The 13,596-nt window shown below is 34.3% G+C and overlaps 1 protein-coding gene across 2 annotated transcripts in view; it reads left to right on the top strand.

The window, feature by feature from the left end:
* The window catches only part of LOC106875830 (WD repeat domain phosphoinositide-interacting protein 2), a 133,895-nt gene that overhangs the window by 85,384 nt on the left and 34,915 nt on the right, over positions 1-13,596 (top strand). Inside the window, exon 10 of one of the 2 annotated variants that reach the window (XM_052969624.2) lies at positions 6,048-6,214. In XM_052969624.2, the coding sequence (XP_052825584.1) occupies positions 6,048-6,214 (167 nt within the window). Of the gene's footprint in view, positions 1-6,047; positions 6,422-13,596 lie in introns of both variants that reach the window. The other variant, XM_089355094.1, reaches the window with a different exon arrangement.

Raw genomic sequence — 13,596 nt, 5'->3', positions numbered from 1 at the left:
CCATGCCAGTATAGAAGACAGGTGCTAAATGTTGATAATGATGTTTAAAATATGTACAGGTATTGTTGTGGGTTTAATCTCACTGTGTGGAATCTTTGGTAACTTATCCGCTATCTTTTCAACAACAACTTTGACTATCTTTTTGGATTCAGTGTCATTACCACTGATGGACATGTTTATACAGTCAAAAGGCAATGCAGTCTCTCTTGCGAAAAATCCCTGAATTAGGTTCAGTCACAGGGAACGAAGACCTTCAGTCTCATGGATGTAGTAACACAGGTTTAAGATACATGAAGCGATGCCCTATTACAGTCCATCCAACTCATGTTAGAGTGAAAAAGCAGACACTGAAATGAGGATGAGGAAGATAATGTTTCACTTGTTTCAGTCATTAGACTGTGGCCATGATTTGGATAGTTTAACAAAATCCAACATTTCAGAAGACATCATCATGCTTGAATGTCTGTCTTGGCATAGTTTCTATGGGTGGATACCCTTCCTAATACTAACCACTTTACAGGATATACTGGGTGAATTTTTCATGGTGCTAACACTGGCGAGGTCACTGTGTAATTCAAAAGACAAAGATCCTTTTCAACTGGGTGGGACTGTAAGGAGAGAAACAAGTGGCTTCATGCAAGCAACAGCATTATTTCTATTTCTGAAATCTTACTGTTCTTCTTAACTTCTTTCAGAAGAATACCAGTCTTTTTCCCTTTGTTATTCTTATTGTATTTTCTGTCATACAAGTCAAAATTTACACCAAAAAAAGGTACCTGCAAAGAAAACTCCCTGGCAGAATGGTTATTTGGAAGAAAGAAGGTTTACCTATATGATGAGTATAGACTTAAAAAATTGATGTTTTCTTACTGAAAAATCTACCTCAACTTAGATATGTCGACTTGTACATTGGGAAATACAAACATCTTCTTAACTCTTCAATCTGTCTTCTAACTTTTGCTTTCACTAAAATATTACTACTCTTCTTTATATAAATCTCTATCTAATAATAGCTGATATAAATGTTGGTTGGTTGATTGATTGATTTCTCCAGTCATGCTTAATATCATATAGGAAGAGGGGAAGAGAGATAATAAAAGAGACATACAAAAAGAGTTAATACAATAACTGCAGCATGTCTTATAACATTTTTCTATGAAATTTTGCAAAGATAGGTTTTTGATGAGGTAGATTGCAATTATGTTGATAAAATTTTGTAAAACAATATATATTTATTGCAAATATACAAATGAGAATTTTTTAAAATTTTATTTTATTTTAGGGTATTAAATATTTTTCTTAAAAAAAATTAATAGTCATTTCATCATTTTATATTAGCACCAAGAAATTTCATAAAAGTTAAATTATAATTATTGTATGTATGCAATATTTCCTGATATCAACCATGGTCATAAATTTATACTCCCAAAGTTACCCATAATATGACAAGTATCTAAAATATTGCATAAAATTTGAAAGTCTGCAATAAAGAATCTAACAATTGGCATGAAGCCATACATTTGGGAGAAGATATAGAATTAACTAAATCAACACTAGTAATCGGCTTATATTTATTTTATCAACTTTGGGAAGATGAAGGCAAAGTCAGATTAGCTGAGATTTGAACTCAGAACATAAAGAGTTGCAACTAAATGTGTGTGTGTGTGTGTGTTTATCTGTCTGTCTGTCTGTCTTCAATGTACTTGAAAACCAGTTGACCAATTATGTTCAAATTTGGTGTGAGAATTCCTTAGACTCAGAATTAGGATTTGGGTCCTGTCCTTGGACTATGGCTTGTGTACATTTTTGGCCCCATGAATAAAATTGAAAAAAATATGGAAAGACCTGAATTCCTCCATTTAAATGATTATGTGGAAAAGTAACTCATGACAAACTAATGTTTGAAATGATCAGAGAAGCAAATTACAACATTGATGACTTGACAAAATATGTAAAGGAAAATAAAGGCAAACTTCTTCCCAATTAAAGAGAAGCTTACAAAACAATTATTAACACCATTAGAAACTTGAAGGGTTGAATATTCTTCCTAGATGCATGAAGAGCAATTGGAAAGACATTTGTTACAAAACCGCTTTTGGCAATATTTAGACAGTGAAGAAGAATACCATTGCAGTCGTGTCATTGGGCATTGCTGCAACCTTTCTTCCAAATGGTCATATGACCCATTTAGTTTTCAAACATCCACTGGATATGTGGTCTAATGAAAGTCTTGTGTGCAATATCGCCAAGAATTCAGGTATAGCTGAAGTTCTGAGAAAATATCAACTCATACTATGTGATGAATGACACATAAGAGAGCCTTTGTAGCTGTTGACAGATAATTGTGAGATATTCAAAGTAATGATTCTCCAATGGGAGGTGTGACAGTTTTTCTACCTGGTAATTTTAGACAAACTTCTCCAGTTATTCCAAAGGAACAAAATCAGTTCAAATTCATACATGCTTTAAATCCTCACAAATCTGGTGCTGGAGCTTGAAACAAATATGCGAGCATATTGTCATGGTGAAAGATTATCTGGACAGTTTCTCAAGACTTATTAATACTGGAAGAAGAAAGAATACCTGTAGACAATGAAGGTGCAATAAATTCATCATCTATTTGTACAATGATGAAGTCAGAAAAAGAACTTATCAGCAAAGTCTTCCCAAATCTTAGTGCACATTATAAGGATCACAAATGGCCGAGTGAAAGGATATTTCTAGCCCCAGAGAATGTAACAGTGAATGCAATAAACTTAGACCTAATATGCTTTCCTGGAAAGTGTCAATAATATAACTATATTTTCATTGTTGTTGATCAATCAGAAATAGTAAATTATCCAATTGAGTTTTTAAACACACTGGAACCACCAGGTTTACCTCTTCGTTAGCTTCACTTGAAACTTATAATGCTTTTAAGAAATTTAGATCCTCCAAATTGAGCAATGAAACAAGACTTATTGTGAGGAAAATGATGCTATATGTTTTATAGAAGCTACTATATTCTCTGGTTGTGGAGCAGGTGATAATGTATTCATTTCAAGAATTCTCTTAATACTTACTGATTGACCAAATTTTACAAAGTTCATCAACAAATCTAAGGTATTCTTCGATGTTATTATTATTATTATTCAGTAGTTTTATTTTTATAACGTGCTTTCACTTCACTACCGAGCGCAGCTCTGTGTGCCTTGGTTATGTGCTGTGGTTTGCTGTGATGCTCTTATGGTTACTGTATTGAAAGTGTTTTGCGTAGGATGTGTGCAGTGCCCAGTAGTGCAATTTTCTGTATGTTATATATATATTTGTAAGTCCTGGTGTTTTTGTTATGTATTTGTCTGAATATTTTTTTATTATACCTAAGGCACCTACTATGATAGGAATTGTTTCTGTTTTTAGATTCCACATTCGAGTTACCTCTATTTCCAGGTCTTGTATTTTGAAAGTTTCTCCATTTCTTTTAGGGAAAAGTTGTCATCTGCTGGTATTGATACATCAATTAGAAAGCATTTTTTTTCCTTCATGTTCTTTGACAACTATATCTGGTCTATTTGCCTTAATTTCTGTATCTGTGTGTATTGGCATATCCCAGAGTATGGTTGCTTTCTCATTTTCTGTGACCTTTTCTGGCATGTGCCTATACCATCTTTCTTTCTGTTGTTATTCCATAATGTTGGCATAGCTTCCAGTGTATGTAGGTCCCAGCTCTGTCGTGTCTGTAAATATATTCCTTCTTAGCCAGGACTGGGCAGCCAGAGATAATATGATTTATTGTTTCTTGTCCATCGCCTCATATTCTGCAGTTACTTGTTATGTTTCTTTTCATTATATGTTTTTGGTAATTTCTGGTGGGGAGGCTTTGGTCTTGTGCAGCAATTAAAAATCCTTCAGTCTCTGCTTTGAGTCCTGAGCTTCTCAACCATTGCTGGGATTTTTCTGTCTATTTCTTTTGCATTTAGTTTAGCCCAGTATTTACCATGTAGGGGCTTTTCTTGCTATCGTTTTATTATTATCATTATTATTATTATTATTATTATTATTCAGGTCGCTGCCTGGAATTGAACTTCTTATGGTCTAATCATTCACATTTCATCTAAAATATTAGATTTTTTTTTATTAAGCACTTTTTTTTTTTCAACATTGATACTTTCCCAAAGCTTTTCAATTTAATATTATTGTTGTCATTGCTAAGGTAGTTAGTTGGTAGAATCATTCGTGCATCAGACAAAATGCTTGGCAATATTTCTTTTGAATATTTACATTCCAAGTTCAAATTGTTCAAATTGCACTGAGATCAACTTTGCCTTTCATCCTTTCAGGCTCATGAAATAAAGTACCTATCAAATATTAGTCCTCTCCCCTCAAATTGCTGGCCTTGTGTCAAAATTTGGAACCATTATTATTATTATTATTATTGTTATTGAAAGAATGTTTCAGTTTCACTAGCTTTGTTTAGTAAATTCCCAACTAATTCTAACCAGCTGTGAGTAATTTTAGTAATTCAAGTTTCTTCTCACTCTTTTATGTACACACACACACATACACTAAATATCATCATCATCATCATCTAATGTCTGTATTCCATGCTGACATGGGTTGGATGGATTGATAGTTCTGCAACAAGCTAAATTCTATGTCAAGCATCAGTGTCAGTTTTGATTTGATTTATATGGTTGGATGCTATTCCTAACACCAACCATGTTACAGGGTGCACTGAGTATTTTATCATGGCACCAGCACAAGTGAGGTAACCAAGTAACTTGCAAGACAAGAAAATAAAAGGAAAATCTCCTTTGACTCAGTATAATTGAGAGAATGGGATGTGGTTTTATGCCAGGTGTTGAGAGGCTAAAGCATGAGAAACAGATAGGCACAGATGTTTTGCTATAGAGGAGATGCATAACTGCCCTGCATTACATAAAGGTTGAGGGGGTAACTGGGAAGAAGATAAAGATGGTGGTGACAAGGTGCCAGAGCAACTTTCAAGATACAGAAAGGTGAGTGATGTTTATAATTATTTTTTTTAAAACCCTGAAATAATTAAAATAAAACATTCACAGAAAAAAAATTTTTTTTCTTTTAATAATTACCTTAAAATCTCTCCCGCATTTATTGATAAAAATAAGGCAACAAGGATACAATATAATAATATAAAATGCATTGTATCTCAAGAAAGAATAAATCAGTTCTATATTTAAGAGATGAGGAATTATATACATTATTTACATTTGACGGATATTTGTCCTCATCTTGTTTGTTGTTAACACAACGTTTCGGCTGATACACCCTCCAGCCTTCATCAGGTGTCTTGGAGAAATTTCAAACCGGGGTTCTTGTTCCTAAAGTATTTTTCGATGTTATTATTATTCAGGTCACTGCCTGGAATAGAACTCGGAATCTTGGGGTTAGTAGCCCATGCTCTTAACCACGGGCATATGGTGTAGTGGTTAAGAGCGCAGGCTACTAAACCCAAGATTCCAAGTTCAATTTCAGGCAGTGACCTGAATAATAATAATAATAATAATAACAACAACATTGAAGAATACCTTAGGAATGAGAACTCAGGTTGTTTGAAATTTCCCCAAGACACTTGATGAAGGCTGGAGGGTATATCAGCCGAAACGTTGTGTTAACAACAAACAAGATGAGGATAAATATCCGTCAAATATCAATAATGTAAATAATGAAGAATAAATCAGTTTTAATGGTTGAACTCAAACTAGATGAAGCTATAAATAGTGCATCGAATATTGGGTTTAAAAACCCTTGGATGATAGAAGTTGAAGGTTGCCCAATATGCTACATGTTATTATCTATAGCTTTATCTACTTAGAGTTCCATCATTAAAAGATAATTTATTTCATATCTCTTGAAGTTTATAAATTCTTTTGACAAGTAAGAAAAAAATATTTGTACTAAATGTAATGTAGTCCTTCATGTCAAGTTCAGTTCATATGATGGGGATATAACTGATTAACAACAGTTGTTTTTTATTTTTCAGAAACTAATCGTGATTTGGAGAATAAGGAATTTTTGTTCTTTTGCAGATTAACTGGTGTTGAGTGTGGAAGTTCATTGGCTGATGTCCAGTCAACTAGCAAAGACCAAAATCAGTCTAACCCACCAGTGAGCTATGCTGCCAGTGTACACAGGTCTGAGCAGCAAGCTCTGGTCACTGCTGATGCAACTTCTGTACTCTCCGGCACACCACCAGGTAAGCTCTCGACCCACCTTACAAAGTGTCCAGCCGACCAAGACTGGGTCTCTACTCCAACAACACAGTGGAGTGGAGCCACCGCTGCAGCTCACAAGCATAGCTATGCTGCAGTTCTGAAGAAAGAAGGTGGGCCACAGTGTCTAACAGATGATGGCAATGGGGAGGAGGATGTTGGTATTGATATGTTATTGTGTGAGGCGGCAGGTACTGTATAAAATATATTCCTTGTTCAAAAAGGCCATTCCTTTCACATTGTATCCCTTGTTATTTAGTTAATTTCATTTTTTAGACACTTTTATTTATTTATTTATTTGTATCCAATTTTGATGGTGGCGTGGTAGGCCCTTCACTGTTTGTGAATGATGTTGTACTCAATAATTAAGGTACCATACCTTCAAAGCTACAGTGACAAGGGTTAGTAAGTTAATCTTTGCATAGTTGTAATCAAACACCTTTAAGTATCACTGCATGCCAGTTCACCTCATATCATCTATCAGCATTACACATCACTAGTTATTATGCATCTGCCATCATTGTTTCTTTGTTGTTGTTGTTGTTTAAGAAAAGCTTTAAAATGCTAGTTAAATCAAGAGCTTGTCAGATTAATATTTTAATGAGCACATAATGAAAAAGCTTTCAATATAAAAATAAATAGAAAATGTCAAAGTGTTGGGAGCAACACCTTGATTTTTTTAGTATTTTTTATTTCTTAATTTTTTTTTTAGTAAATATATAGGATTATTCCAGATTTTTATTGCATGCTTCCCACAGCTTTTGTTATGTTAAAAGTTTCTTACTTTGGTACCTTTTCTTTTCTGTATGTTTTGTGTATTATAGACAATCAAAATATTGTATATGTGTTCCTCTGGTCAAAACTGATATCATCATCATCATCAATCCATCTGTCTATTATTATTGTTATTATAAAGGTGGCAAGCTGGTAGAACCATGAGCACACAGATAGACAAAATGCCACTAAGCATTTTGTCCATCTTTACATTCTGAGTTCAAATTCTGCCAAGGTCAACTTTGCCTTTCATTCTTTCAGGGTCAATAAAAATAAATACCAGTCGAATACTGGAACCAATGTAATTAACTTCCCCACTTCCCTCAGAAACTGCTAGACCTTTGCTAAAATTTAAAATTGTGAGAGAGTAGTGCATGCCATCAAAGTGACATTGGGATTCAAATATATGAAGCTCATTATACTCATCATGACTACCCGTCTGATAAGGGTACACCGGGCACATGCATCACTACCATGTGTGCGTGACATGGTGATGTCATATCAAGATAAACAGCACATGACCTTGCAGGTGGGGACCAGTTAGAAGTTTTTCAGATCCAGTAGCTCATCTTGCTCAAAAGATCCCTGGATAAGGGTTGTTTGAGGATGTTGAATGAAACACCCATGTTTCCAAAGGGAGTTTATTCAAACCCCCTCAAAATTTCTCTCGATACGTGGCTATGATAATCTTGCACTACTTCTGCTTGTGATTATTATTATTATTCTATTTTCTCACATAGTTTCAAAGTTTAGTTTTTCAACATTTTCTCTCAATACATTTCCACTATCTGCAATCAATCACAGTTATCTAATATAAATTTCTTAAAGTCACAGCTAGGTCAACTGATACCATTGTTAAAAGATAAAACACTTAATTTCACAAGTTGTCTTGCTTATTAAACTTTGTACTGCTTCATAATGATAGTTTACATACACTTGAAATCCTTTTGTCATGTGCATATGCACAACTGTCTGTAGGTAAGAGTTTTGCATCATAACCATGTTGTTACAGCTTTGATCTTACTAGATGGTACCTAGAGAAAACATCTATCATATCCTCAAGTTGACCAATGCCTTGTGAGTGGAATTTGGCAGATAGGAACTATTCTAAAGACTGTTGTGTTTATATATATATATATATATATATATATATATATATATATTAGAAAAGATTAAGATTTAGTTGAATTAGGTACTTAAGTCGGTCCGGTATATATATATATATATGTATGTATGTATTTTTTTTTTTTAAATTTTTTATTTATGTGTTTCAGCCAAGTGGCTGCGGTCATGCTGGTGCACCACCGTGATTTTCACGTTCCTTGCATGGCTCTTCTCCCCCACCTGACATGGTCCAATCAAGAGTTTTGATGGCACATCTGATGTATAAGAGAATTTGACATAGCTGCCCTAAACTGCATCTCATTACGAGCCATTGGTTCCTCTGGTATCGTGGAGAGGAAAGTGTCAAGTTTTGTCTTGAAGACCTCCGCATCCATGTCTTGCATGTCTCTCAAATGTTTTGGCAGGGCATTGAAGAGCTGAGGTCCTCTGAAACCGAGGCTGCTGCAGTATCTCGTTCTTATGTAAGATGCAGTGGATGGTACCTTTGGCACCATGCAGTGGCGACCCGTGCGGGCATTCCTGTAGTACTTGATGCCAAAGTTTGGCACCAGTCCTTCCAGTATTTTCCATATGTATATTATTACATATCTCTCCCGCCTGCGCTCCAGGGAGTAGAGACCTAGTGCCTTCAGTCGCTCCCTGTAGTTCATCTGTTGGACTGTGGCGATCTTTTTTGTATAGTGCCGCTGAATTGCCTCGAGTTCTGCTGTCCGCTTAACACTGTGTGGTGACCACAACTGAGAGCAATAGTCTAGGTGGCTCAGAACAAATGTCTTCCACAGAGTCAACATGATTTTTTGATCCCTTGTACACATGTATATATATATATATATATATATATATATATATATATATATATATATATATATATATATATATATATATATACATATACAAGAGCATGTATATGTATGTATGTATATGTATGTATGTATATGTACGTATGTATGTATATGTATGTACATATGTATGTATGTATATATATATATATATATATATATATATATATATATATACACATGCATACATATATATATAATTGGAGCCCAATTACAACAACAGCCAGCTATTGCCAGTAAAGGTTTTGGATGCCAACTCTGTGCAAGACATTGTAGATCTTTGGCTGGCTAAAAAGTCACATTCGATCACAGTACCATTAAGTTAAGCTTCATGCAATGACCATACTCGATGACGAGGGGGCAGCCATCATATATATATATGTATATATATATATATATATATATATATATAAATATAAAGATGAGAATGTGTGCCTGTCTGTCTGTGTGAATCCCTAAAACTTGAGAACTACACAACCAATTTCATTCAAATTTTACACATGCCTTACTTAGGGTCCATGTAGTGTTTTAAGCCCCCAAAATTTGTAACTTCTTGCCTCTTGTGAGCCCAGTGCGATATCACATCTCCACTATTGCAATATTACGTGTCAAAAGTGAAACAATAACATCTCTCTATTGTAATGACGGATATTTTCACTTTAATACTGAAACTATTAAAGTGAAACTATTATCTCACATATATACAGGCATACATACATATATACATACTTATATATATATATATATATATATATATATATATATATATATAATGTTACGTATATATATATATATATATATATATATATATATATATATATATATATATATATATATATATATCTGCACAAATGTATATATATAGATACATACATGTATATGTATACATGTATATGTGTAGATGTCTCTATATAGATGTACATGTAATATGTAAACACACATACACACACACATATATATAAATATATACATGCACACATATATACACTCACACATACACACACACACACACACACACACACACACACACACACACATAGGTGCAGGTGTGGCTGTGTGGTAAGAAACTTGGTTCCAAAACACATGGTCCTGGGTCTTCAACCATGTGTGGACCACTGTGTGGTGACTTGACATGTGTCTTCTGCTATAGCCTCAGACCAACCAAAGCCTTGTGAGTGGATTTGGTAGACAGAAACTGGAAGAAATCAATTGTATATATATATATATATATATATATATATATATGTATATATATATATATATGTGTATATATATATATATATATATATATATATATATATACACATATATATATAAGTGTATGTGTGTGTCTTTGTCTCTGTGTTTCTCCCTCATCACTGCTTCACAACTGCTGTTCGTTTATTTACATCTCCAAAACTTACTGATTTGACAAGAAGAAACTGATAGAATAAGTACCAGGCTTATCAAAATCGAAAAAGCACTAGGCAGTGTCTCACATTTTTCTTTGCCCACTCAGTTGTATCTGTACATGTATGTATATGTGTATATTCATATCTATTATATAAAAGTCAATGTCTTTATGTGTGTTCACGTGTTACTTATACATTCGAAAACTACTGCACCGATCCTAATGAAACTTGGAACACAAAATCCAAACCTACGGAGATGGATAATGCTGTGTGTTTCATACAATTTCATGGACCAAAATTACTGAATGAATCCATATGATGTTTGAAACTTAGATTCAATGCATAAGGGCAGGTATAATGCAGTATGTTTGGTTTGAATTTGAGATGGCTTAAAGGGGGCAGAACCCCCATGTAAATTCATAAATCTTCGATGTTGATGAAATTTCAACCCTGGGTAATGGACACACATCAAGATGTATTCTCAAACTTTCCACTTCTCATGAGGATTATAAGACCTCCTAATGGGGGCCTTAACTCCTAAATTTTAGTCATTTTTTATGATCCAAAACTAGTTCAAAAGTATTGAATGAATCTTTATGAAATTTGGTAATTATATTCTATGCATAAGGGCCATAACCCCCATGAAAATTCATACATTTTTGCTGTTGATGAAATTTTAACCATACATATAAGACACAAATGAAGTAATATTTCTAAAATTTCATCTTCTTAGAATGCAGTTGTACTCTTGGAAGCTGTAGGGTCACCCGAGCACAAAAGATGAGCGTTATTTGTAATTCAATGGTGCAACAGTGTAAAAGTTTGCTTTGAGATATACTTACATTGTGATTTCTGCAATGTGGTGCATAAATTGTCAAGTAAATGAGAGGCATCTTTGCCTCCACTGATTCAGTTGCAAAGTGTTGAGTAAAGTCATTTCCTTGCAGACCTCCTTTGAGTCTTTTTATTATAACTGGGTCACACATAGTCCCCAGGTTGTAACATTGATTTCAAGGCCTTCCCAGATGAGTAACTGGTTATTTATTATAACTGGGTCACACATAGTCCCCAGGTTGTAACATTGATTTCAAGGCCTTCCCAGATGAGTAACTGGTTATTCAAAGACAATTATAGATTGGAAATTTATTCTGTCCAGTTACCTATCGGTATAGTGGTCAGTTGCAAACTCCAGAGGTGACACTTTCATTTCCCCTTAGCCCTCACGTCACACAGTTGTTAATGTTTATTTCAGTTGGGTCATCCCCTTCCAATTGCTATAGATCCGTAATGCATCTTACAGCTGTGCCCGTCACCTGTATGGTGAGGAATTCTACATTGGGGAGTAGTAATGACTAGGGTAGGGTAGCTGACTGCTTATTGTAATCATTCGTCTTTTGGTTTCCTGTAGCTTTGCTCTCTTTTACAAACCCAGTGAATATACATATATTTCCCATTTCAAAGAAATTTGAACAATAGATATAACACTCAAGTCAAAAAGATTCTCAACAATTCAACTTCTCTGGTTGACATTAAGACACCCACCCTCAATAGGGGCCTTAACTCCCACATTTTAGAGCTCCATGACCTCCATTTTTCAGGAGCAAAATCCTTTTAACAGGTTCCATAAGACTGGAATTTTGGAATCTGTGCATAAAGATCAGTAGTATGGGATACATGTCATGATTAGAATTTTTTTACGGTGTGTAAAGGGGGAAAGAACTGTCATCTGCAATTTCGATGAAATTCGAATCATAGGTATTCCAGTTCATTAGAGAAAATATAACAGAGAAGTATATATATATATATATATATATATATATATATATATATATATAGATATGTGTGTGTGTGTGTGGAGGCGCAATGGCCCAGTGGTTAGGGCAGCGGACTCGCGGTCATAGGATCGCGGTTTAACTTCCCAGACCGGGCGTTGTGAGTGTTTATTGAGCGAAAACACCTAAAAGTTCCACGAGGCTCTGGCAGGGGATGGTGGCGAACCCTGCTGTACTCTTTCACCACAACTTTCTCTCACTCTTACTTCCTGTTTCTGTTGTGCCTGTAATTCAAAGTGTCAGCCTTGTCACACTGTGTCATGCTGAATATCCCCGAGAACTACGTTAAGGGTACATGTGTCTGTGGAGTGCTCAGCCACTTGCACGTTAATTTCACGAGCAGGCTGTTCCGTTGATCGAATCAACTGGAACCCTCGACGTCGTAAGTGACGGAATGCCAACAACAAGATGTATATAACAAACTTTGGTTGTAGAACAAACAACAAATTCAAGGTCATCCAACTAATATATCATATCTTGAACATTTAATCACATATAAGGAAACATATACATAGAATACGGATGTACAAAATCACAGAAGATGAAAACATTACTTCATTTAGACAGGCATATAGAAAAAAGTAAGTACAGTCTATCGCGTATAAAAAAATATATTTTTTAAAAATTAATAAATTAATACTACGGTGTCTAGAAAATTTTTTTTTTAACATTATAAAACCTAAAGTAAGATAATAAATATATAAAAATATAAATATATATATATAAATATAAAAATACCTATGTAAGAAACATATAAATACATAAGATATAGAATATAGATAAAAGTTCATTGATTAAGAATTTTTTATGATTAGAAGTTACTTTTTAAGGTAAAAGGAAACCTTTTAAGAAACGCCGGTCTCCAGGTAAAAAAGAGACAAAAAACCATATTTACAGTCCTTATGGCAATTTCAGGGGTTCATTAACCAACGTAGTCAATGCACGAGGGTGCATTATGGTAATGACTCCTTCGTCAGGGGAAAACATTGACACCACATACCATTTTTTTTTTTAAAGGCAATGCATCATTGCATGTTTTCTTTTATAAGATATCATGCACAGACCAGCCCAAATATTCAAAAGATTCTTTTTCCCTCCCTTTCCTTTTCTCTTTCTTTTCTTTATTTAAATCAGAAGAGAAAAAAATTATTAATTATACAGGTGGCTGTATTAAAGTAAATTCAGCCTCGTCGGTTTCAATTACCTGTAACGACTAAATGATTTTATTATTTTGACTTTTTATTCCTATACACTTTTAAGAAGGTGGACGAAAATTTATGGATGCAAAAAAGAATCACATCAGTAAATTTATTCAAGGTGTTTGGTCCAAAACATTTAAGGATGGTAAGGGATTCCCTTATACACAGCTTACATTTGCTAATATTTCCTTTGAAGTTAGTGGTTC

Source organism: Octopus bimaculoides, chromosome 7, assembly GCF_046866305.1.
Source record: "Octopus bimaculoides isolate indiv1 chromosome 7, ASM4686630v1, whole genome shotgun sequence".
Classification (NCBI taxonomy): Eukaryota; Metazoa; Mollusca; class Cephalopoda; order Octopoda; family Octopodidae; genus Octopus; species Octopus bimaculoides.
Note: the sequence above shows the minus strand (reverse complement) of the source record. Positions and strands in the feature narration are given on the sequence as shown.